Source organism: Erpetoichthys calabaricus, chromosome 13, assembly GCF_900747795.2.
Source record: "Erpetoichthys calabaricus chromosome 13, fErpCal1.3, whole genome shotgun sequence".
NCBI classification, from domain to species: domain Eukaryota; kingdom Metazoa; phylum Chordata; class Cladistia; order Polypteriformes; family Polypteridae; genus Erpetoichthys; species Erpetoichthys calabaricus.
The window spans coordinates 73,855,418-73,881,324 of NC_041406.2; the positions used below are offsets into that span (position 1 = coordinate 73,855,418).

Below are 25,907 nucleotides of genomic sequence, written 5' to 3' on the forward strand. Positions count from 1 at the left end.
TTGTGTTTACGCACCAGCATCCATGAGGCCTCTTGCTGTACCTCTGTGCCAGTCTGTGAATTTGGTTTCCACATATACATGATTTACGTTGCATTGCCATGTAGGCATCAAATGTTAACTTGGTGGTCAGAATGAGTCCATGTGATTTTCAGAATTCTGCCAAATCTCTTTTCCAATGTTTGAATTGTATTCTGGACATTTATCATGGCTGCCTCCTCTTTGTAGGTAAGGAGAGCATTTAATGTCATCTTAGCAAAGCCACTAGTGTACGTCTTTGTGTGCCCCCTGCCTATTGTTTTGCTGATACTTTTATTGCTATCAGACTTTCTGTTTGGGTCTTCTCAGTAGTACATTCATGTTTAATACATGCCTAGAAAATCAGGAGCAGTCCTTTGTATATCTTATAATAATACAGAAGGTGCTTGGGCTAAAGTTGAAAGATGAGCCACATTGCACAGGAGATTGTAAGTTGAGTTACAGTCCTCTTGTTGTGCCCTATTTTTTTGTAATGAACTCGCGTTTTTCACTGAGCACAGATATGACATGCTGCTTCTAATATGATTGATCCTTCAAATCCTATCCTTTATTGTGGTGTTTTACATTGAAAGGAATCACTCTCAGGCCTGTACCTACTGACACTTAGAATAAGATGCGTCAATCATACATTGATTTGCCTTCTCAGCGAAGCTTGCCATTCATTGGAAATGGCCGTTCTGAAACAAAGAAGAAATATAAAAAAAAAAATTATGGTAGTTGTAGCTTGGCCTTAATGCAGAATCATCCACCATATCCAGGTTTAGGAATTTAGTTATGGTGCTTTTGATGTTGGTCTGTTTAACACATTCAATCAATAATGTTTAAAGAATAAGCGATTGATTTCTACAGTCAATTGACATTTGACCTGCCTTTTGCCCATAAGCTTGAGGCTGGACCACCACTGGTATGCTTTTGGAAAAAGTTGTTTTTCTGCCATGTAAAGCAAATTCCAGTACTTTCTGAAGCAATATCAAAACATAACATGAAAGCAGAGAATAAAGTGCCAACGAGAGTATCCATCTGTTTTCTGAATTTGCATCTTCCATTAAAGAATCACAGGGAGCTAAACTCCATGTAAAAGGGGGGTATTAGATGTAAGACAATAACTAACCAACAGAATAATGTTGTGAGGAGCTGAAACATCTCATCCAACAGGACTTGGAAAAAAAAAAGATGGACTGGGAAATGAAGGTACCAGAAGGAAAAGTCAAAAGGGTGGTGAAAAAAAAACAAACGGTGCAGACCAAACCAGGAAATCAGAAGAACAAAATCATTGTAGAATAAAACAAGAGGCCAAAAAATAATGATCCAAAAAACATACACACACACACACTCCAAAGACCTCATTGTCTAAATATTTTCTCTAAATGACTAGTTATCGCCAGAAGTTTGCTTTGAGTTGAACACTAGCAATACCATGCCACCGGCAACATACAGTAAAATGAATGTCAAAATGTTTCTGCAATGACGTCACTGAAGAAGCACTAAAACAATACTAACAATCAACAAAAATCATTTGTAATGGAACAAAACTAGAATTCACTTGACACACTAATACAGGTGCAGACACACTCAAACGCACACAAACACATTGACAATGGTCTATTTAAGACCTCAATTAATATGTGCATCTTTGGGATGTTGAAGGGAAACCAGAGTGCTTAGAGAAAACCTAACCAGAAATGGCAAGAATGTCCACATCTCTGGAGCTGTGACACTGCAGCGCTAACCATGTCAATCAGAGTATGTTTATAAAATATATAAAACATATATGGAGTTAGTATATGGCTGTGTCAGCAAAGGTTAACATTTATTTCCATGCTGAAAAGGAAAGAAGGTTAAAGATGCAACATTTCTGCTATATAGCCTTAATCATGTGGACAACTGAAAACACAAAAGCAGTAACACATATTGGAGGCGAAGGAGTGAACAAACCCAGGGCAGATGAAAGGAGAAAAGGTGAGATTACAAGAGAAAAAGCTGCCATTAGAGAAGCTGAAGGGAGAGATTAAAGAGTCAGTCAGACCCCAAGAAATGTGTGATCCAAGGCTGAGAATGAGCTTAGCTTCCTGTTTTTCTTTGAAGCCCCTTTTCCTTTCTAATGTATATTTATTTGAAAATAGATATATTCATATATATATATATTGTGACAGTTTGAGGTCCTCTCGACCCCTTGAACCTTCTGACCACTCTTCAGACACCAGGTAAAAGTCCAATAATTATTTATTTGGACAATAATAAAGTGCACAAAGCACCTACACTCCACAATATTCATAAACAATAGCTATAATCAATAATCAATCACAATCCTCCACTCCCAGACGCGTTGCCACCCTTCCACCTAGCTCAGCTCCACGCTCTGGTGTTTCACTGTCTTTTTTATAGTCCTTGACCCGGAAGCGTTTCACCCTCTCTGTCCATGTGACCTGGAACACTTCCGGGTCAGATAAAAATCCTTCTTTTCTTCACCCAGGAAGCACATCATTCCCTTTGTCCACGTGACTCTGACGTACTTCCTGGGCGTAAGGCAAATAGTCTCTGTGCCTCCCTGTAGTGTCCTCTAGCGGGCCCCAAGGTATCCAACAGGGCTGAGAATAAAAACTACATTGTCCAGTATTCCCTGCTGGCATTCGGGGCACCTCCATGCTGCAGGAAGGGCTCTACCTGGTGGCCTGGGGGTACTGGCCGGGATGAAAGGCCGGCCACATATAACAATATATATGGTAATGCACACTATACAGTATATGACATGCATGCTACTCTCAACAACTTGTACTTCTTCCAGTTACTGCCTGAAATTAAAAAAAAAAAAAGTGATTTCACCCTGATATACAGTTTATGTATGAATGAATAAATAATTGACACAGTATCATTAATCATTAATTAAAAAAAAAAAAAGAAGCGGCTTGCGAGAAAGTGGCGTTTCAAGCCTTCGGTGCCTTCTGTGATTCTGGGGAATGTAAACTCAATCTCAAATAAGATCGACGAACTGACTGCGCTGGTGAAAAATGTAAGGACCTACAGAGAATGCAGTTTGTTGTGTTTCTGCGAAACGTGGCTAAATAACACCATCCCAGATGCCAACGTGGAGCTACCCGGGTTTAGCACAGTTAGAGCGGACAGAGATGCAAGTACCTGTGGTAAGCACAAAGGAGGAGGACTCGCTCTCTATGTTAATACACGGTGGTGTCACTCTGGACATGTTAACGTCAAAATCTCCACTTGCTGCAGGGATATCAAACTGTTGGCCGTAAGTTTACGTCCCTACTATTTGCCCAGAGAGTTTGGACATGTCATTGTTGTTATTGTATACATTCCTCTTCGGGCAGACGTGGAGTCAGCGAGTGACATCATCCATTCCGCTGTTGCTAAGTTACAAACGCAGCACCCTGAGGCGCTTGTGCTAATCGCTGGAGACTTTAACCATGTGACGCTGGACAAAACATTGCCTGCATTCTCCCAGTATGTGGACTGTAACACCCGGGGAAATAAGACTATTGATTTACTGTATGCAAACGTTAAAGACGCATACAGCGCCACCCCGCTGCCTGCGCTTGGGAAAGGAGATCATAACCTGGTTCAGCTTCAGCCTCACTATAAACCAAAAGTTAGAGTCCTACCTGTAACCACACGATCATTCAGGAAGTGGACCCCGGAGGCTGAGAATACTCTGAGAGAACTTTTTGGAACTACAGACTGGGATATCCTGCAGGGATCTCATAATGAGAACATTGAGGAAGTTGTTGACTGCACTACTGACTACATCAACTTCTGTATGGACATTGTAGTTCCAGTAAGAACAGTACGCTGCTATGCTAACAACAAGCCATGGATTACAAGTGACATCAAGGGCCTTTTGAATCAGAAGAAAAGGGCTTTTAAAAGCGGTAATCAGCATGAGCTCAAGCGCGTGCAGAAGGAACTCCGAGTCCAGCTCAGGGCGGCGAAGGAGCAGTACAGGAGAAAGCTGGAGCAGAAGTTGCAGAATAACAGCATGAAGGAAGTGTGGGATGGGATGAAGATCATCACTGGCTGCAGCTCGAAGCGGGGTACCACCATTGAGAGAGACGTGAAGAGAGCAAACCAAATGAACAACTTTTTTAACAGGTTTGACCACCCTAACCCACTCTCACTCTCACCTCGGAGTACTGCACCCTCCACACATCCTTCTGCTGATACCAGCATAGGAAAAACATCCCCACCCATAATAACAACAGCGCAAGTGAGCAGAGAGCTGAGGAGACTTCGTGCCAGCAAAGCAGCGGGTCCAGATGGAGTATCGCCACGACTGCTGAAGGTCTGTGCATCGGAGCTGGGGGTTCCTCTACAGCGCATCTTCAACCTGAGCCTGGAACAGGGGAGAGTCCCGAGGCTTTGGAAAACATCTTGTATCACCCCAGTCCCAAAGGTATCACGTCCTAGTGAGCTGAATGACTTTCGGCCTGTTGCTCTGACATCACATGTGATGAAGACCATGGAGAGGCTGCTGCTTCACCACCTTAGGCCACAGGTTCAACACGCCCTTGACCCTCTGCAGTTTGCATATCAGGAGAAGGTGGGAGCGGAAGATGCCATCATCTATATGCTACACCGATCCCTCTCTCACTTGGACAGAGGCAGTGGTGCTGTAAGAATTATGTTTCTAGACTTCTCTAGCGCCTTCAACACAATCCAACCTCTGCTCCTTAGGGACAAGCTGACAGAGATGGGATTAGATTCATACCTAGTGGCATGGATCGTGGACTATCTTAAAGACAGACCTCAGTATGTGCGTCTTGGGAATTGCACGTCTGACATTGTGGTCAGCAACACAGGAGCGCCACAAGGGACTGTACTTTCTCCGGTCCTGTTCAGCCTATATACATCGGACTTCCAATACAACTCGGAGTCCTGCCATGTGCAAAAGTTCGCTGATGACACTGCTATCGTGGGCTGTATCAGGAATGGGCTGGAGGAGGAGTATAGGGACCTAATCAATGACTTTGTTAAATGGTCCGACTCAAACCACCTACACCTGAACACCAGCAAAACCAAGGAGCTGGTGGTGGATTTTAGGAGGCCCAGACCCCTCATAGACCCAGTGATCATCAAAGGTGACTGTGTGCAGATGGTGCAGACTTATAAATATCTGGGAGTGCAGCTGGATGATAAATTAGACTGGACTGCCAATACTGATGCGCTGTGCAAGAAAGGACAAAGCCGGTTATACTTCCTTAGAAGGCTGGCTTCCTTCAACATCTGCAATAAGATGCTGCAGATGTTCTATCAAACAGTTGTGGCGAGCGCCCTCTTCTACGCAGTGGTGTGCTGGGGAGGCAGCATTAAGAAGAAAGACGCCTCACGCCTGGACAAACTGGTGAGGAAGGCAGGCTCTATTGTTGGCATGGAGCTGGACAGTTTAACATCTGTGGCAGAGCGAAGGGCGCTCAGCAGGCTCCTATCAATTATGGAGAATCCACTGCATCCACTGAATAATGTCATCTCCAGACAGAAGAGCAGCTTCAGCGACAGACTGCTGTCACTGTCCTGCTCCACAGACAGATTGAGGAGATCGTTCCTCCCCCAAACTATGCGACTCTTTAATTCCACCAGGGGGGGTAAACGTCAATATTTAACATTATACATAGTTATTGTCGGTTTTTTTTTTTTCCACCTGTATTATTATCATTGTTTAATGTAATATTATTTATTGTATCAGTATGCTGCTGCTGAAGAATGTGAATTTCCCATTGGGATTAATAAAGTCTCTCTCTCTCTCTCTCTCTCTCTCTCTCTCTCTCTCTCTCTCTCTCTCTCTCTCTCTCTCTCTCTCTCTCTCTCTCTCTCTCTCTCTCTCTCTCTCTCTCTCTCTCTCTCTCTCTCTCTCTCTCTCTCTCTCTCTCTCTCTCTCTCTCTCTCTCTCTCTCTCTCTCTCTCTCTCTCTCTCTCTCTCTCTCTCTCTCTCTCTCTCTCTCTCTCTCTCTCTCTCTCTCTCTCTCTCATCACATAGCGTAGAGTTCTTATTAACACTGCTTTCTCCCCATCCAGGGTTGGTTGTTATCTTGTGCTTGACAACACCAGGCTCCTCCAGCCCCAGCAACTCTTAGACAGAGTGAATACAGAAAATGGGGTGGTTAAAGAAATACAACATTCTCAAACCTGTTTAACCTAATTCTGGGTCACAGTAAGGGCTACAGTTTATACTAACAGCATCAGGTTATAAGCAAAAACACAGCGTCCACTCATGCACACAGAGTTTTGCCAATTTACGTAGCACTCACATCTGTGGGAATGTGAGAGGAACACCCATGCAAACTCAGTTCATAGTTGCATTGGCTGTTCATCATAAGTGTGGCTCACTTTTAGACTGCAGCTTAATATGCACCGTTGGTGGGATTTCTAGGCAGCCAAAGGCCATCTTCTGCTCAACCTTACAAGCTCAGCACAGCAAAAGTCTGCCCATGGTGATAGTGAGGCCAAATTCATTGTCTGCACTTGCTGCACAAGTACTGAAGTACTAAAGATTAGTTGTGCTGTCAGACTCACAGTGTGGCACGTGATTCTCTAACAGTCAATTTAATTGGATGACAGACTAATCTCAATAATGAAGGACTATTGATAGAATTTTGGCTCAGGTTATGAAGTGCATTGTGTCTGGCTCCACAGTACGCCTCAGAAGTGCACCAGCACCACTGAATAATTGATATCCTACAGTATTGTAATATTTTTATACAGAGGAATTTAAATATAAATCTACAGTTTCTTTTCTCTCATTTTCTTTGCTTAGATAGGAACTGTGATTTTTAACAATAATTAAGAATGACATGAGTTTGTGTGATATTTTTGCCCTTATAAAGAAACTTTATTTTAAAAGTATCTTGCAACAACAAAGCAATTGATGAGAGAATGATATTTGAGAATTTAATACCTACCTTTTTGAAACAGTGCTGGCATATGCCCTCTTTTTTAAGTTTTCTGTTTTTCTTTGATCGTTTATCGTTTGTGTCTAAACTGTGGTAGTGGCACATGGCTTTTGTGGTAGTTTAGGCACACAGAAGAGCAGGGCGCTGGGACAGAACCAGTCTGGTGTCACACACACGCATACGTGCTGTTCCAGCTTAAAAACTGTCCCAACCACAGAGAGAGAGGCATTCCATTTTATGAGTCACTGAGATGGAACAGTGACTTTGTAACCCAAAAGTCTCAGGTTCATGACTAGGAGGAGACCATGGAGTGAATTCCTGGGCTTAGCTTTGACAGCTGCAGTGTCCCTTCAAGGCACTTGTAAAAAAAAAAAAAAACACTACCAAAGGAATTAAATCATCTGGTTATCACTCAGAAGAACATAACCCATTGAAATTGATTTTTGGAGCATCAGATGCTTGTAGGGCATGGGCACAACTTCATTGCTTAATGCAGGTAGCATTCGTGCCGTCCTGGGTTTTTTTTACTGTGGTAGCGTTTGTTGTCCGTTTCTGAAATAAACATTTTAGTTGCTCATGCTTGGTTACTAGTGTGTTGTTCACATTTCATTTTGATGCCCAACAAGTCAGATATCACACAATGAAGGAGTGTGTCTCAGCAGTGAGCAGGTTAACTGTCTACTGGCACAGGCCTAATGTAGTTTGGCCCATTCATCCTGTGTGCACGTAAGCTTTTATCAGGATGTTTTGGCTTCTTGCTGCAGTCCAAAGACATGCATATGGGGTTGATTTCTAGCTAGACTTGACACGAGTAAGGGAGTGCATAAATGTGCTCTGTGGTGGACTAGCATCCCATCTAGGTGTTGGTTCTTATGTTCCATCTGTTATGTTTGGGTTTGGCTCTGGTTAACTTTGTCCAGGTAATAGAAAAAACTGTCACCTGGAAATCCAACTTCTTATCTTTAATTATGCATCTTGATAAAAGTGTGTGTGTCCGTCCAATTGCTACAGTATGTCTCTATCATTCCAACAGATGGGCACATCACCAACATTTTTAATATTAAGATGTATTGCTTTTGTCATATAAATAGATGGCACATCACAGACATTAACACTGCTTTTATGAATTCCATACCAAATGGCACATAACAGAGGCATATGCATTGCATGGTGCACTGTAAATATTAATGCTGACGTCTACCTTGATTACTTACATTTCCACCCGTCTTAGATGGGTAGCACAGCTAGTAATTAAATATGAATGTGTAAGTTTTGTTTCTAAAGATTAGCAGCACACAGATTTTGGTTTTGAGTTAGCAATGCAGCATAACTGTGTTAGGTGAAAAAAATGTTCTTAATTCATGTTATGTATTCACCTTAATAAAAGTTCATTTCTAATAAAGGTTCTCTTGCTTTATTTGTTTTTTTGTTGCTTTTGTGTAAAGAATAACATTATAATAGAAAATGTATTTGTGTGTTAAACTGAAGTGTCATAAAGCTCTAGGCTGGCCTTATATGCTTGTATTTTGCATCTAAAAGTTGGGATTTTTGTGGAGAGTTTGCAAATCCTCCTCTTTTTGATTTCATGGAAAAGGCTTTTTTCAGACAATTAAAATAATATATTTTCATACACTCATGGCTACCTATGGCATTGATCAGGGTACGCTAGATTTCTGAAAAAGATTAACGGATGGCAGCCCTACCATATTGTCATGCCACTTTTTTTGTTGTTGGTTGCATAATTATAGGATCATGGGTCACAGGAGACACAGTTACCTTCTCAGAGGAGCTTGGTGCCCATCTTGCCTTACATGAGGATGAGGGTAACACTCTATGAGCATACAGGTCCTTTCTTGTTCTTGCTGATCACCTGGCTCCAGATTTATCAAGCTGACAGATTGTTAAACCTCCATCAATGGCTATTAATTTTTGCCTGAACTGGTCAGCTAGGTGTTGTCCACAGCAGGGATCTGCCACCCCCTTTGATGAGACTTTTAAGCTGTGTGTTAATGCAGCAGTTTATTAAACATAAATGCTTCATGGAATCCTTTCTTTCTTTATAGGCACCAGTGAAGGAATAGTTTATTGGTGGAGCGTTGTGGGTTTTATTTTTTCTTTCCTTTTAAGAATTGCTTTGTAAGGTGCTGTGCTATATAAAGACTTATCGATTGTTACTGTGTTAGGAGTACATATTTCTGTCTTTAGCTGCTTCATTTCTTATCTATTATTTGTTCTTTCTAAAAATATAAGGAGTAAATGATTTTTTTTTTTTAAGTAAACTGGTAAGCGCACAAGTCTTGTCTGATAAACAGATTAATAATTACAACTTTGAAACCTTTATGCTGTGAAAGTATTCTCCATATTCCTGTATCTGCATTGTTTCTTTTGTAATGTGGTGTAGCTGAAACAAAATCTAATAGAAGTCATTTCTTTTATTAAAGGGCACTTCACGTTTTTGTACTTTTATCATTATGTCTTAAACATGACAAAAGAAATTAAAAGTGCTATGTTACTAAATAACATGAAAGGTTGTTTATATATTCTGTTTTCACTATTGATATAAAACTTATAACAAATAGAGTGAATGACAAAATACAAATAGGAAAACAAAGGAATAAATGTTTACTAAAGTCCAAAATCAGATTTTCACCCTTTGCTTAAACATTACAAACATTTTGATGAGGACAGGCCACTCAGTCCCAACAAGCTTGACAATCTTGTTCACCTAATTTTTCAAAAATAACGTTGATTTGAGTTTTGAAGGTCCTTGAATTCCTGCTGTCTACAACTGTATCTTGGTGATTTATTCCATATGTCCACAGTTCTCTGTGTGAAGGGAAACTGTCTAACGTTTGTATGAAATTTGTTCTTAACAAGTTTCCAACTGTGTCCTTGTGTTTTTATTAAAAAAAATAATAATAGCTGGGATCCACTGTACTTATTCCATTCGTAATTTATTTTTTTTTAATTATGTCATCTCTAAGAAGCTCCATTTGCTTAAATGAAAAAAAGGTGTAAATTCTTAAATCTTTTCTCATGCTCATATGTCCTGAAATCATCTTAGTTGCTCTTTTGTGGACTTTCTTTAGCGCAGATACATGTATTTCTTTTTGTAATATGGAGATCAAAACTGCACACAATAATCTAGAAGAGGCCTCACCAGTCAGTTATATAGCTTTAAAAAAAAAAAAAAAAGAGAGAGCGAGAGCAAAGGAAACCTCCGTAGACATGAGCTCCAAACATCGAGCTATTTAACCTAACATCCTCCTAGCCTTCTTAATAGATGTAGACAGCGAGGGGTCCACTACAACACCTAGGCCCTATCAGAATCACCCAGGTCAGCAAGGCATAGGCATTTGAACTCCCCCAAATTATACTTTGACATTTCCAACTGATTAATCAAAGGCGGAATTATGATTTCTATGCATTGTTGTCCCCACTGAAATTAATTCCTGGCTACACCGTTACCTGCAGAAAGATCTTAAAAACTGTTGGCCATCTCCAACTCTTGGGCTGATGCTTTTGTTGAATGTGGACCCCTTATCTTACACTTATTTCTGACCATAATACACTTGTTTCTACCTTTTTGATATGGAGTCTACTGCACTGCCACTTTAGGGGTTCACACTATCTCACTAAAGCACATGTTCTTAAACTGTGGGTGACAGGTTGCTGCTGTTTGGTTGCATGGGTTTCCCATTCACTGTTGTATTTAATGGGAATGGGTCAGTCTCATTATGGGTTGCTGTGGGTTGTTTAAGCGATTCACGTTGGTCTGCTGTAATGTCAACGGTGATTCTCCACCGTTGGGGGGAATGCCTACTGATCTGACGGTCATCATGAACCGTGTCTTGGAGACACTAAGATGGGCAAGATTGGGTCATGTGTGAAAAAAAAAAGAAGTTCTGCCCTAAAGAGCACCTAATGCGAGATCTGCCAGTTTTGTACTAAAACATAGGCTAGCTACCTCCTCAAATTCAACAGCCTTGACCCAAGGTGTTGAATTAGTTGGCATCTCCTGTATATATAGGCCTCTTGGAGGCAGACCCAATCCAAACAAGCTTCCAAGAAGTCCAATGTCAAACGCAAATGGCATTGTATTGGCCTTATTTTTAGATCCTGGATTAATGTCCGTGCCCAGGCACACAAAACCCTGCTTATGGAAGTTTTACGAATTGTTTACATTTCCCACATGAGCATTTAGCTCTTTGGAAAGCACTTATTTTATGGAGGTTCCATTATTTTATGATGGAGTGTGGGAATAATTATCCTTTGGATAAATATTTAAAGAATAAAAGGCATTCTGATTGTGGAGTTTTCCCAACTAGAGTCAAGTTTATCACCTTTTTAACTTGTAAGAACTACATCTGAAAACTTTACAACTCTGTTAGTTGCTGCTCAAGTGTGTCAAGCTCATGCCAAACTGGGAAAATAATAAAGAAGCCAAATTGACACTGAAGTCTTGGGTAATTGATTTCAGGCTGTGTTACCATGCAGGAGACGAGACAGTTATGAAAATACTGGTACACTTTGGACCGTATTTGATTTGAATACCACTACAGTTTGTTCAGACATAGATGAATCTACAATTTGTTCTTTTTTTAAATGTTGCCTTTTATTTTTTATCCATCCATCCATTATCCAACCCACTATATCTTAACTACAGGGTCACAGGGGTCTGCTGGAGCCAATCCTAGCCAATACAGGGCGAAAGGCAGGAAACAAACCCTGGGCAGGGTGCGAGCCCACCGCAGGGCACACACACCAAGAGCACACTAGGATCGCCAATGCACCTAACCTGCATGTCTTTGGACTGTGGGAGGAAAGTGGAGCACCCGGAGGAAACCCACGCAGACACAGGGAGAACATGCAAACTCCACGCAGTGAGGACCCGGGAAGTGAACCTGGGTCTCCTTACTGCGAGGCAGCAGCGCTACCCACTGCACCACTGTGCTGCCCCTTTTATTTTTCAGTTCTTGTATATTTCAGAAACTTTTAAGCCCCTTTTCCTGACCCATAACTTTTGAAAGACCTCAAAACTACAATTGGCACTAACAGCAGCTTTCTCTGTGCCTTCAGTGTAGGTAAATACACAGATAAAAATCCGGTTACTTACATTCAACATGATCAACATACAAGTATTGCATCCTTTGGCATTGTTGCAAATAATAGAAACATTTCTGGTGCTAGTGTAGTTGGTGTGTCCGGTTGGTATTCAAAAAGCAGCACTGTGTATTATTAGTTAAACTAAACCTAATATTACCTTTTTTTCTAAACTCTTTTTTCCATGTCTTGTATGTACCTCATAGTTGGAAAGGCTTGCAACATAAAACTTTAACCAAGGCTTCCTTTGATCTTAATAACATTAACAAACCATCAGTAAAGCGGTCATTCATCTTTGCAATGTGGCATTTTAAGAGGCTTGGTGTGCTGGTAAAATAGATTTTGAACATAAAGGATTTGCAGATCTTATACTGAAATGTGCAATATCAAGAGACATATGTCTCACTTAAGACACCTCTGACCACTCCATAGTGAAGTTATTTTGGTAGGCCGCATTGCAGAGATAAATAGCCACTTTACTGATGCTTTGTCAGTGTTATTAAGAGCGAAAGTGGTCTTTGTTAAGGTCTTCTTACATAAGTGTATGAGTAATAGATTCCTGGTTATAATACCTAAACTTAAGTGTGTGATCAACAGGTGGTGCCTCAGAGCCCCAAACCCCAGACATGAATGTACTGACACAGCACTGGGTTCAAAACACAACCTTCAATTAACAGATTACTTCAGCACACTAAACCTCCCACATGATTTGTTGCCTGTCTTTTCTCCCGGCTCTGACTTGCCTGGAAAAGGCAATGAGGTCCCTTTTATTGCAGACCCAGGGGTAGTTCCTGTGCCAGGACATTGCTTGTTGGAAGCACTTCCAGGTCATAAGGAAGTCCCATAAAGTAGGAGTACAACTCCCTGCAGCATCCTCCCACTGGACTTCAGTTCCCAACATACCCGGCAGGTGTCCAAATGGGTAACGAAGCCCAGCGATGCTGCCATCATCCAGGTTGGGGGAGCATACAGCCTGAATATGGAGCCTCCCCTGATCTCTTCATTGTATTGGCCTCACAGCTGGTGAACGAGAGGGGCCAATCCTGGCAGGGATGTCAGCCCATGCGTGTTGTCCATTACAAGTGTTCCAGATATTTTTAACTGCCATCTCTGTAGCTATGAGTCTTGGAGCCCAGCAACATTAAATTTTTGATTGGTTAACATGATAATGTTGGCAGTGTTTATATTGTGCAGCAATCTGCATTTGCACCTTTGCTTAAATGATTAAAAAATTGAATCCCTCAATATCTTCGCCTGATTTATTTTTTTTAAATAAACTCTTTTTTTCCCATATTTCAACATCTTTCAGTTAGTTTGTACCATTCTGAAGTCATGTTTGATTTTTAAATTCCCATACAATACAGTAATCCCTCCTCCATCGCGGGGGTTGCGTTCCAGAGCCACCCGCGAAATAAGAAAATCCGCGAAGTAGAAACCATATGTTTATATGGTTATTTTTATATTGTCATGCTTAGGTCACAGATTTGCGCAGAAACACAGGAGGTTGTAGAGAGACAGGAACGTTATTCAAACACTGCAAACAAACATTTGTCTTTTTTTCAAAAGTTTAAACTGTGCTCCATGACAAGACAGAGATGACAGTTCTGTCTCACAATTAAAAGAATGCAAACATATCTTCCTCTTCAAAGGAAACAGAGAGGAAAGCAAACAAATCAATAGGGCTGTTTAGTACAAAGCTGTTGAAGGCGGCAGCTCACACCCCCTCCGTCAGGAGCAGAGAGAGAGTGAGAGAGAGAGAGACAGAGAAAAACAAAGTCAAAAATCAATTCGTGCCCTTTGAGCTTTTAAGTATGCGAAGCACCGTGCAGCTGCACAAAAGATAGCAACGTGAAGATAATCTTTCAGCATTTTTAGACGAGCGTCCGTATCGTCTAGGTGTGCGAACAGCCCCTCTGCTCACACCCCCTACGTCAAGATCAGAGAAAGTCAGCGCAAGAGACACAGAGAAAGTAAGTTGGGTAGCTTCTCAGCCATCTGCCAATAGCGTCCCTTGTATGAAATCAACTGGACAAACCAACTGAGGAAGCATGTACCAGAAATTAAAAGACCCATTGTCCTCAGAAATCCGCAAACCAGCAAAAAATCTGCGATATATATTTAAATATGCTTACATATAAAATCCGCGATAGAGTGAAGCCGCGAAAGGCGAAGCGCGATATAGCGAGGGATCACTGTACTGCTAGCTTTAAAAGATGGCAGTACAGAGCAGAGTTTCTTTACTGAGTGTTCTTTGCCTGGTGGGTAATCTTGCCACTGAAAGTTCAACCAAAATTGTAGATTATACATAAAGTCAGAAAGGTCCTTGTTTGTAGAGGTGTTTGTGACCCTGTACGTGTATCTACTAGCTGTAATACCGCTGCATTATTAGTCTAAAAATTGATATTAGGGGATTCTTGATTATTATTTTTTTTACCCATTTGAATATCCTTTTTTGTTTTTTGGGTACTTCTAGGGTGTTGTTTTTTGATACTGTTGCTCCTTGATAACTTCAATCTACTAATGAAGTTTAGTCTCACCTGACATCACAGTCGCAAGTTCATAGTTGTGCTTTGACGCATTCTTCTGCAATGAAGAATCTTAAACACGATATAATCTTCAAAAAATCCCCAATATCAAAGGGGCTTTATCATCTTATGACATTTCTGATTTTCACACAATGTTTTTTTTAAAGAATGAAGTACAATTTCAGGGCATTTTAAAAATTCAGCTGCCTTCAACAGCTGGTTGATTTTTCCTTTACATCAGTGGTCTTGCATACCACAGAATGCACAGCCTGCCTTGTGTTATTTGGTAAGGCTGTGAGCAAAGTCAGCATCTAATAAAGCAAATGACGTCCTGCTTAAGGAATTCATTAGCACACATCCACTTCTGCTATATTATGTTCATGATAATTTCCAAGGCTGCATTAATTACCTTGTAGTTTCTCTTAAAAGCTACAGAATATGTGACAAAACTGTTCTTTGTCTCTTTTCACTTCTTCTGCATTAGCTGTACAATAAAGAATATCAGCAGAATATCTGTCAGCCATTAGTCGAGATGTTCTAAATGGGTGCACAGTATTTTTTGCCCAGACAAGATGATACCAACAAACTCGACTTTTTACAATTGCATAAAATGAAAGCAAGTGAAATTAATAAGCAGAGTTGAAAATGTAGCGTGCCTTTTTTGCAGAATACATCTGACATACAGTAGTAGTAAATGATTTTGTACGTAAAGTACCGTAATTGAATCACAAAAGAATGATTGCAGTCTGTCTTTGTGTATTACGTTAGTCTCCTGGCAACTGACACACACAACGTAGTCATTTGATTCAGCCTCACAGGCTGGAGAAGTGCCCCGGCATTTTATAGGATATTCAAAATGGTAATTATTCACAGAATATGGTGAAGTGACTATTGTTTTAAGAAGATATGAGCAATTAAATCGTGACAAACATATTTTAAGAAATGCACTGGCTGATTCGCAGGCAACAGGAGAAACACCATTGTTCCTAACATTGATCTATGCCTTCTCTTTCAGTTGGGTATTGGAAATTGATTAACTCAGTGTGGCAGCGATACATGTAGTGTAAACCTTTAGGAACTGGGCCTCTGATGCCATTTGTTCAAGAAAGCGCCATCCCTGCAACAGTAGGTGTTTTCCTGGTTAAATTCATGTGGTACTCCTGGCAGTTGCAGTAGGTCTCCAGGTACAAATTTACCACTTTTTTGTTGCTGTTGTGTCATTTGTGTGCCACCATGTATAGTATTGTATTGTTAGCTATGGGCAACATATGCAAAGATCAGACTTTAAGTTTGTGGCTTATACAGAGTACAGTGAAATTCTCACTTGTGTGTCTAACCAATAGACAATATGTTACCACTCTGAGCACCATAATCAGCAAGTGGTAAAGATATAACACCAGATAAAATATGCAAACTCGCCTAATCACAGGGTTGGCACTGGAGCCTATACTGGCAGTAGGTACATATTGCAGAATCTCACCAATATGCAAGGAACCTGAAGAGATGGGATGGTTGACCTTGGTAGTTTGGACGGCCATCACACTGTCAGAACTGGTGTATAGCTGAGGTGCAAAAATCTGATACACTTTTTAAGAATTTAATATCCATCATGTAGATGGCTGATTAAAGCTGTATGTTCAATTCCACCTTATTGAAAAAGTGTAATGCCCTGACTGAGGCCTTGAGTCTACTGTGGGATAAACCTGAGTGAACAGACATCTTTCAACCAAGATGGCGCCTAAACTGATGCATTGCCCAGGTTGACACCTTTAATTGTAAACAAGACTTTAAAAAAAAAAAGGCACAGTTTGTGGAACATGTGAAATAATGTGTGCGTATCTTCATAACTAAATATTAGGCTTCTGAGATTACCAGCAGATGCATATGTCTTTTGTAAATTTTTCTTTCCGGCTTGACATTGCCCACAAGGTTACTAGATGATGAATTATCATTTTTGTGTTTAATTTTATACCAATTGTGCTAACAAGGTGATGTAGTAGTTAGCTTGCTTAGGTTTGAAAATAAATAGCTGTTCTAAATTACTGCTGTTGCACCTCCTTGTGGCTTCACTTGGCACTGCAACAAGGTTAACACGGCACCCAAGTAAATGGGACTCAATTCACAATTACAAGACGTAGGAAAACAACAGCCAAGTGTTTCAGGCTACTCTCAAAAGGTCTACTTCAAAAAACAGATCTTAGGAAATGAAGTGTCTGTTTTAAGTAACAATGGGTAGTAAAGAGCAGTAGATATTAAGACCCTCTGGCTAAATCATTTAGTCTTAGCTGCAGCTGTGCTAAAATGAGATCTTTTATGTGTAATTGGCAAATAAACTGCTCACTGGACAGCAGCCCATATTTTACAACAACAAAAATCAACTCATTTAGTGAGCAAATAGGAGTCTACATCAGATCTTGACTGGCAGGCACTTTCCCCTCATTCCCCCACCCAGAGTTTCTGATCCAGAGATGATGACACAGCTTTTCATGATTGTGTCACCCGAGTTCCGGCCACAGATGACAGTGAATGCAGGTTTGCTGCCCCTCAGTGGCTGAACTGCAGAGGTGCACTGCTCAAGTCTAAGTGAGTCACATAATTTATACTGTACATTAATCAATCGGTTTATAGGGTCATTATTCTTAACTTGCATGTACTATTCAACATGCAACATGTGAAATTTCATTATATTTAGTTATTTATATTCCAAAATAAATCTTTGCAATGCATAAAAATGATTTGTTTTTTTAATTTTTTGTTTACCCCAAGAGAAAAGTAGCGTGTAGCTATAAAATTAAGTATTTTTCGAGTTTTATTTTTAGGACTGACACTAACCTGTTAGGATTTAATTATCTCAATAGACACGAAAAAGCACACAATGCATTCGTCCATTATCAAACCAGCTTATTCTAGTTTGGAGTTACAGGGGCTGAGGCTTATCCCAGGGAGACCTGGGCAAGGCGCCAGTAAAAAAGCATGTAGTAAGTATTAAAACGGGGCCAATTGGGAAGTGGGTGAAAGTGTGTGTGATCTTTCTGACGGATTTCATTTTGCTTTGGCTGCAACATCTGGGTGTCCTCAGCTGGCTGTTCTTAGTAAATGGCACTGAACCGTGATGTCAAGTAAGACCATGGTTTAGATGGTATCATAGGGCACAAGTCACATGAAAGTAGGAATAGCAATCTTCTACATATTTATTCAGATTACACAGAAATTGATTTTTGTTAGTTTCTAAGAAATTCTACTTGAAGGGCTTAAGTTTTTTTTGTTTTTTGTTTTTGTAATTTACTAGGAAAAAGTGTAAAGTGAGTGCCTTTAGATAAACCTGCAATCATGCATCATTCTGCTGTGAACTGTATGTGTTAATTGTCATTAACAGTGAGGACATTACTGAAAATTGTATTTTTATCTTTGCAGGAGCCTGGCTGAAAAGCAGCTTGGGCTTCGTACAGAGGGAGGGAAACCAGCTTACCTTGACCTACATCGCTCCCCATCTTGGTTACTGGGTGGCAGCAATGTCACCCCACAGCACAGGTATGCTATTGCTGTCTCCCCAATTTCTGTTCAGATTTTAATTCATTTTCTGCTTGGGTTGCCCATAAGCTTTTTAGTTAGATGACAAGTGACTGAGCAGAAATGTAGTGGGTTTAATTAATTGTACTTCTAGTATTGGCAGTCAGTAAAGAATGTGTTCCCTCCTCGGCTGGTAGATTTAAACCCCAGTGGTGTGGATCACAATTCTATACTGTTGTACACATTTACAACTGCTTTTCAACACCAATGTTAATTATACAAAAGTGATGTTGGTACTTTGTTCTTCAATACACTTTTGGTTGTGTATTTATTGCCTTATCACCTTAAAATTGACATAGTTTGATATTCACAGTGTTTATGAATTTAAATAAAAATTGAAAATCCTAGTTTTTAATTGTGGCATTGATTGGGAGAACATCCAGCAATTTGCTTTTTTTCTCAAGTTCATTTTATCTATTTAGACATTTCTTTGGGTACTGGTTTAATTTTACATTAAGTTACAACCACAGGCTATTAAATATTAGGCGAAGTGGTGGCTCTGAGGCTAGGGATCTGCACTGGCAATCGGAAGGTTCCCAGTTCGAATCCCGTAAATGCCAATAGGGACTCTGCTCTGTTGGGCCCTTGAGCAAGGCCCTTAACCTGCAATTGCTGAGCGCTTTGAGTAGTGAGAAAAGCACTATATAAATGCAACGAATTATTACTATTAATAGATTTTTCTGGCCCATTGTTAAAGTTGCTTAATGTAGCAAACAAAAAGGAAGTCTTAACAAGTATTCTCTAAAATAAGCTTTGTTGTTGGTTTCTGTGTTGTGTTCATGTTATAGGCCCAGTGGTGGCAAAGGACATTAGTACTTACCACACTGTGTTCCTGTTGGCTATTCTGGGAGGAATGGCAGTTATTCTGCTGGTTCTACTCTGCTTGCTCCTCTATTACTGCCGGTGAGTACAATAAATTACGATGATCCAAATGGAAGAGTGTCAGCCTTTATAGAAAAAAAATGTAAATTAATTAAATCAAGAACAAGCCATTAGAAAGCATCATTAAACATTGGAAAGTCTCATAGATGATAGAATAAAGAGTGCTAATCATCAGTATTTGTAAGATTTTGTGGATATAAGTGCCTAAGACATTTTGTACAAAGACAAGCTATTCAACCCAACTTCTCTGGTCATTCCCTGTTCACATACCTTTACAAAATATTGTTGGGTTGACATTTGAAGGAAGGTCTCAGAAAATATTGCTATCTACTACAGTGTTTGGCAACAGTCACACCTATCTGTGGTTCTCTGTTTGAAGAACAACTTTGTAACGTTTGTGTGAAACTGTTAACTAGCTTCTATTTGCACCATCATATTCTTGTCAAAGGCCTAATTTCAGAGTGACTGCTAACATCTTGCCCACTAATTCTCTCATCTTAATTTTAAGTGTTATTTCTCGTCTCAAAGAAAACAAAAATTAAGTATTTATTGATATAGCATCAGTATTTTTATTTGAACAAATCAGCATGAGGAGGTTAAATGAAACAGTAAGCCCATTTTTTGTTCAATGTTATGAATTTTTTTAAGCTCTTTAAAAGAATTCCTCTCTCTTTTATTCTTTAATTACAAATTGTCTCCCACCTAACTCTTTCTTGGATAATACAGCAGTAGCCTGTGTGTCTCAGTATGTGCAGACTTGGTGAATATCACTCAGTTGAATTATGTACATCTGGAAAAAGACACATATGTCCCAATTTCCCTTTGTCCCTTAGAACTGGATGAGTTTCAGAGTAAATTAGTACACAAGGAGCATCGAATGGAGGAGTACATCTGCAAGACTTTTTTGTTCTTTGATACTGGCACATTAAATAACAGATTTCATATAACAGTATTCTTCCTTGCAGCTAACCCAGTTGCAAAGAGCATGGATTAATTTATGAGCTGACTAATGAAGCCATTCTGAAAATGCATCTAGACTTGATTACATGCTTACACACAGGGAGTAGCGGTGTTGATCTCAGCCGCATATTTATGTTTTCTGTAGAAGTTTAAATACTCCACATCCTTCCAGAAAATGCTTGTGCACTTCAGCTTTTACCTGAAATCTGTCTTAACAGCCTCAAAACTGAAAAGGTCTCTTATTGAGGAATTGTAACATAGGGGTGCTGTGATACCATCAAAAGGATATAAATACTGTCATTTCAGGAACTGCTACCTTTTCATAGTTCCTATCAATCTGTAAAAAGAGGGGTCAATTAGAGGTGGCAAAGGGGGTTTCAGGTATTTTCCAAAATATAATTAACTTTATTTCCCAATTAACAAACACTTATGCATTCTATTTACATTGCTACTCTCCATGGACCCACTGTAGCTTCATGAGCATAAATTACTCTACTAAATGTGGAGGGAGCCATGTTAAAAGTTCATCCATAGAACCTGTGGAAGTAGAATAACCTAAAGAAAAGAGTATGCTTCATGTAGTTGGTCTCTGAGAAAACAAAATAAACAGACAAAAAATAAGACAGTACACTTAACAGTCTTAATTTTTAAAAACATTAACGCACGCATCACCACAAAAAAAATGACCTGGCTGCTCCCACATCACTGTCAGTCTTTCAGTTAAGACAGACTGACCAATTTCAGCTTGCCAGACATGTTCACACAGTACAGTGAACTTCTTACGCCATAGTACTTGATCTCCCATAGACTAGTGACATTAGTGTAATAATTGACAATTAATACAACACTGTATATTAAATAGAATTTCAGACACTATATTCAAGAAACATTAAGCAGTTGTTAAGTTTTATAGCTGCAGAAGAGACTTGTGACCTGGGGATAGAAACTAAATCTAGTGGTGTGATTGCTAATGTTCCAGCACCATTTGCCAAAAAGGAGGAGAGAGCGACTGTGTAGGATTGCTGAGCTTCCCATGCAGTGTAACAGTAAATTGGTCTGCGCTCTTCTTCCTAAAGTCTTTAACCAATTTCGTAGTTTTGCTTATATTAAGGTAGAGATTGTTATTATGACACAGCTGTTTTGGACAGCATACCTCTTCCTTATAAGCTGTCTCGTCATTATTTGAGGGAGATGTCTTTTACAAATTAAATTGTGTGTCTGGCCACACAGGTACAGGTGAAATTGTGTAGAGGAGTAATCCACACACGCTGGTACTCTAGGCTGCAGCATATGGAGGAAGAAGAATCAAGAGATTGTCATAGTAACAGAAACTACCTAAGGTCAAAATCAGGAGGGCCAAAAGGCCCAGAACAAGAGACAAAAATCGTTGTTAATATTCAAAAAAAAAAAAAGAGGCAAAACTAAGAATATACATGTAAGCCATGCCAGACTTTTACATGTAAACCATAATCATAGTCAAACAGACATAAAAAAGTTTAAAACCAGAATTCAAACTAAGAATTAAAGAAATTAACGCTAGGCATCTCAGGTTGTATCTACAAATTTGGACAAACTTGGAAGTGTCCGATGCTGACCTTTATACCTACTGGCCCATAGTGCCACGCATCAGGCACTTCATGTTGGTCTTGCCTAGCAACTGCCTAAGAACAGAGACAACAAAGAGCATAAAATGGTGGCACCCACTGTATAATGAAAACAAAATGGCACAGCAGGATAAAGTAATTCGCCTTTAAGTACTGAAAGCAGAAAAATCCAAAATTATATATAACGTTATATTCCTTCCCTTAGAAACACAGTATCTCAAATATTTCTAGGGGTCAAGGAATGGCTATCTTAAAAATTATTAACAAAAGATAGATAGGGGTGTGCCAAGTAGGTGATCTGAAATCCACTTGCCATAAAGTGACCTTAAGTTCCTAAACTAGGAGTTAACTGATCAACTTGGATGGTAACTACTGTGCTAAAATGTTTAGCTGTAGTATATAAACAGGATGCTGGTAGAGTATTTTTTATTATCCAAGGTTGCCAGGGTGGTATGAAGTGTAAGGGATATGGCTTTGTGGATTGATTGTGACGATAGGCAACTTGGAGATGGTGCAAACGGTTTTAAATTATTATGTGAAATATTTTCCAACAACAGTCTCTCAAAGCATTTCTTGACTAAGTAGTTTATATTGTATTCCACTAAGTATTCTGTTTGTTTGTTTTAGGAGGAAATGCATAAAACCTCGGCAACATCACAGGAAGCTGCAGCTGTCTTGTGCCTTGGAGGCTTCAAAGAAGGATCAGGCGACCTCTATGTCTCATTTGAATCTCATCAGCGAAGTACATATGGAGATGGTCTCTTCAAGTGGAGAAGCAGACCTTCACACACCAATGCTCAAGCCTTCCTACAATACATCCCGGGACTTCAGTTCTAGAGAGGAATTATTGTCACAACATGAAGAGCGAGATAAAAGCCGAGGTTCACTAAACAATCTTACCCGAGGTACCTTATTAAAGGAGTATCACAGAGCAATGGAGAGCTTTCCCTTAAAGACTGGCAGGTCTAATGAAGCCTCTGAAGGCTACGAATCTCCAGCTCAGGAAGAGTTTTACAGGAGCTACAACTCAGTATCATCACAACTGCTGCTGGATAAAAAAGATAAAGAAGTTCAGGCATCTTTTACTCAGTTGTCAGGAGTAAGTACAAGAAGCATAAGAGAGTCCGGATACCCAGTGCCAGGGATATCAGTGAAAGAACCAGCAGGGGATCGAAGGGCACCAGACTACTTGATGTCAAGGTCAGTTGATCATCTTGAAAGACCAACATCTTTTCCTCACCCTGGTCAGTTGATTTGTTGCAGCTCTGTCGATCAAGTGAATGAAAGCATTTACCGAAAAGTGTTGCCTACACTTGTTATTCCTGCTCACTATGTGAATCTGCCCGAGGAACACCCTTATGCAGGCCAGTCTTTGATTCTGCAGACTGAACAACAGAGTGATCTTGACCAACTTCAGGCAGAGCTTACTGCAGCTCATCCACCATTGCAGCAGCCTTCACAGACCATGAAACTTTCTGCTCAGGATATATCTCATCAGGACCTCCAGGATCCACAAGCCACTGACTGGAGCTTGGAACCAGCGCCCATGCCAGAATCGATGTCAATTCCAGCATCACTTAACGAGGCAGCAGTTGTTCAGATGAATGGAGAGGTGCAGCTCCTAACTGAAAAAACTCTCATGGAGCTCAGAGGTGGAAAGCCCCTACCCCACCCTAGGGCATGGTTTGTCTCACTAGATGGACGAGCCAATGCTCATGTCAGGCACTCGTACATTGACCTTCAGCGAGCAGGGAAGAATGGCAGCAATGATACAAGTTTAGATTCTGGTGTGGATATGAATGAACCAAGACAGGGCAAGAAAATCAAAGAACGAGAAAGGAAAAGGAAGCTGCCAGTAACCATGGCATATACTCATCTGGTGTACGTAGATGATGTAGAGCCAGGTAGTAGTGAAAATGGACCAAACATCCACAGTCCTGAGGAGAGCCCTGCAGGGCCGCAGCCACAGCTGGATCAGGTACCAGAGGAAGACAAAAGAGAGAGTTTGCCTAGGCAAAAGCAGAATGCCACAAACAGAACTGTAGAAGATGAGCAAGAGTTAAGACTGCCTACTAGCCCTGAACACACTACTCCCTGCCCAAACGATGGTGGGGAAGACCAAGACGAAAACAAAAAGAGTCCCTGGCAGAAGCGTGAGGAAAGACCACTGCTGGCATTTAACCTCAAGTGAGAGCGGACTGACAGTGTTGTGGTGGATGTACAAAACGTATTGCCAAAAAGATCATTTTGAGTTTCAGTGAATGAAGTATGCATGGGCGAGGCGAGACATATACTTCATGTATACCTGTTATGCCTTTAAGAAAAAACAGAAAAACAGAAACGATGAATGCCATGCATTAGCCTTTTAATGCCGTTTGCTGGAAAAGCAAAGAACCTAAATAGCTTTATGTTCCTTTTAAAAGTTCGTTCAGTTAAGTGGAAGAGCACATGCCACGGCACCGTTGTACCGGGGTCATGTTTTAGTAAGATACCTTGTTGGTTTTTTTTATGGAATTTTATTAATGTAACTGAAAACATAATATAAGAAGATGGCTATGCATTGCTAATTTGTTTTTTTTTTTTGTTTTTTTTAGCAAACTGATGCCTTTGTGTAATTTTGAAAAAGATCATTTTAGTTGTAAACATTTTAATACTTTTGAGAAGTTTTTTGTTTTATTTGCTTTTTATCTGGGTGCTAAATTAAAACTCAGAATTACAACAGCCTTCTATTCAAATACCAAACTAGGTTGTCTGTTTGTTGGTCCTCTACTTCCATATTTTCAAGTGCCTTTTCAGAGTTTCTTGTACATAAGAAAACATCCTAAACAATTTCTTCTTGTTTAATAAATGCCCTGCTGACAACTTTTTTTGGATTGCATGCTGTAAATTGTCAATTGAGTATGGAGTTTTTTTTTTTCATTTCTATCCAAATGTTTGTTATAGTTAGCAAAGCAGTACTGGAGTTTGGCTCCAGATAGATTAGAGAATGGGTGAGAATTTGTAGTCGCTCGTAATAGAGGACACATTTGTGTGTGAGAGAGAGTAAGTGTGTGCGTGCGTGCGCCATATCACAAGAGGCTTCCTTCTTTAAGTGCTGCTTCTTGATTTCTGACTTCTGGAATGGTTTTAAAGAAAGTGTCTTATGACTGAGAATGTTTCTTAGGTTCTGCCTTCTCAGTAACAGAATGACACTCCTCTGTGGTCCACTTACACTGGTTTCTTGTGTATCTGTGGCTAATTATGCAGAATAAATAAAATTTGTCAAGTTATACAGCTGTGTTTCTTCATGTCTTAAATAGGTGGAATTCATTAGCGATCGGCTGAAGAGCTTTAGAAGGTCAGACACTTGGGTGTGGAGATGGCAGGCCATTCAAAACCTGGCCAACTGAAGACCTCCACTATTTTACAGTGGTTAATGCCACCATCATTAAGTCAACAAGAACAGAGATCTTCATTTTTTGTAAATGACAATAATCCATAGACACAATTTTTTTTATTATTTTCTAACAAACAGTTATCTAATGGCAATTTAAAAAGAAAGCATAGAAATACAAGATCACAATAACAAAAAATACCTAAAGTCTTCAGTACCCGCCAATCATGAAGAGAGGAATATACAGTATTTATAATCTTAGTTACTCTACCTCTGTACTGCTCAGACTTTGCTCAGCAAATATGTTACTTCTTCTCAGGGTTTGCGAAATAAACATTTCTTCAGTGTATTTTCTAACTTGCTTGCCATTTTCATGGTTACTACAATTTGGTTTCTGTGATGGTGTGTGGTGTTAGGCAAGTGAGTTATGCCACGCACAACATGTACCACCATAGCAGTCAACTGCTAAAAAAATCAAACTTCATGTCAAGCAGTGTTCAGACTTTGTGATGATAAAGAAGACTCTGCAAAAAGGACAAGTAATTCTTGAGCATTTTTCTAACTAGAAATTCCATTTGGTTATGACAAGTATCGGTTTAATGACTTAGTTTCATTTTTGTCCTTAAATTTATTTGACAATATCTGATTTAGTATTTGACCGTAGCCCATTTGACTGCTCATTAGAACTACCCTTACAGGATAAATCTGGCATTTTTCAAGTCAAGAGTATTTCTTCAAAATCATGGTATATATTATTTTGTCACCTAAAATTTTGTTCTAAAGTAAAGTGGTTTTTTTTTTTTTGGTTTTTTTTTATAAATTTTGAAAATTCCTTGTCTGTTCTTGCAGCGTACAATGGGATTAATGGGTGCACAGTTCCATAGGTGAATGAAGAAGCTTTAAAACTTACCGAATATTTCCATTTTTCAAGACAAAAATGTTATTTGAGTAT

At 39.8% G+C, this 25,907-nt stretch overlaps 1 protein-coding gene across 1 annotated transcript in view; it reads left to right on the forward strand.

The window, feature by feature from the left end:
- fam171a1 (family with sequence similarity 171 member A1) overlaps positions 1–24,851 on the forward strand; it is a 217,512-nt gene extending 192,661 nt beyond the window's left edge. Inside the window, exons 6-8 of the mRNA XM_028817121.2 lie at positions 17,981–18,097; positions 18,925–19,039; positions 22,210–24,851. Of these exons, the coding sequence (XP_028672954.2) occupies positions 17,981–18,097; positions 18,925–19,039; positions 22,210–23,773 (1,796 nt within the window). The 3' untranslated portion in view covers positions 23,774–24,851. The remainder of the gene's footprint in view (positions 1–17,980; positions 18,098–18,924; positions 19,040–22,209) is intronic.
- The last annotated feature ends 1,056 nt before the right edge of the window (positions 24,852–25,907 follow it).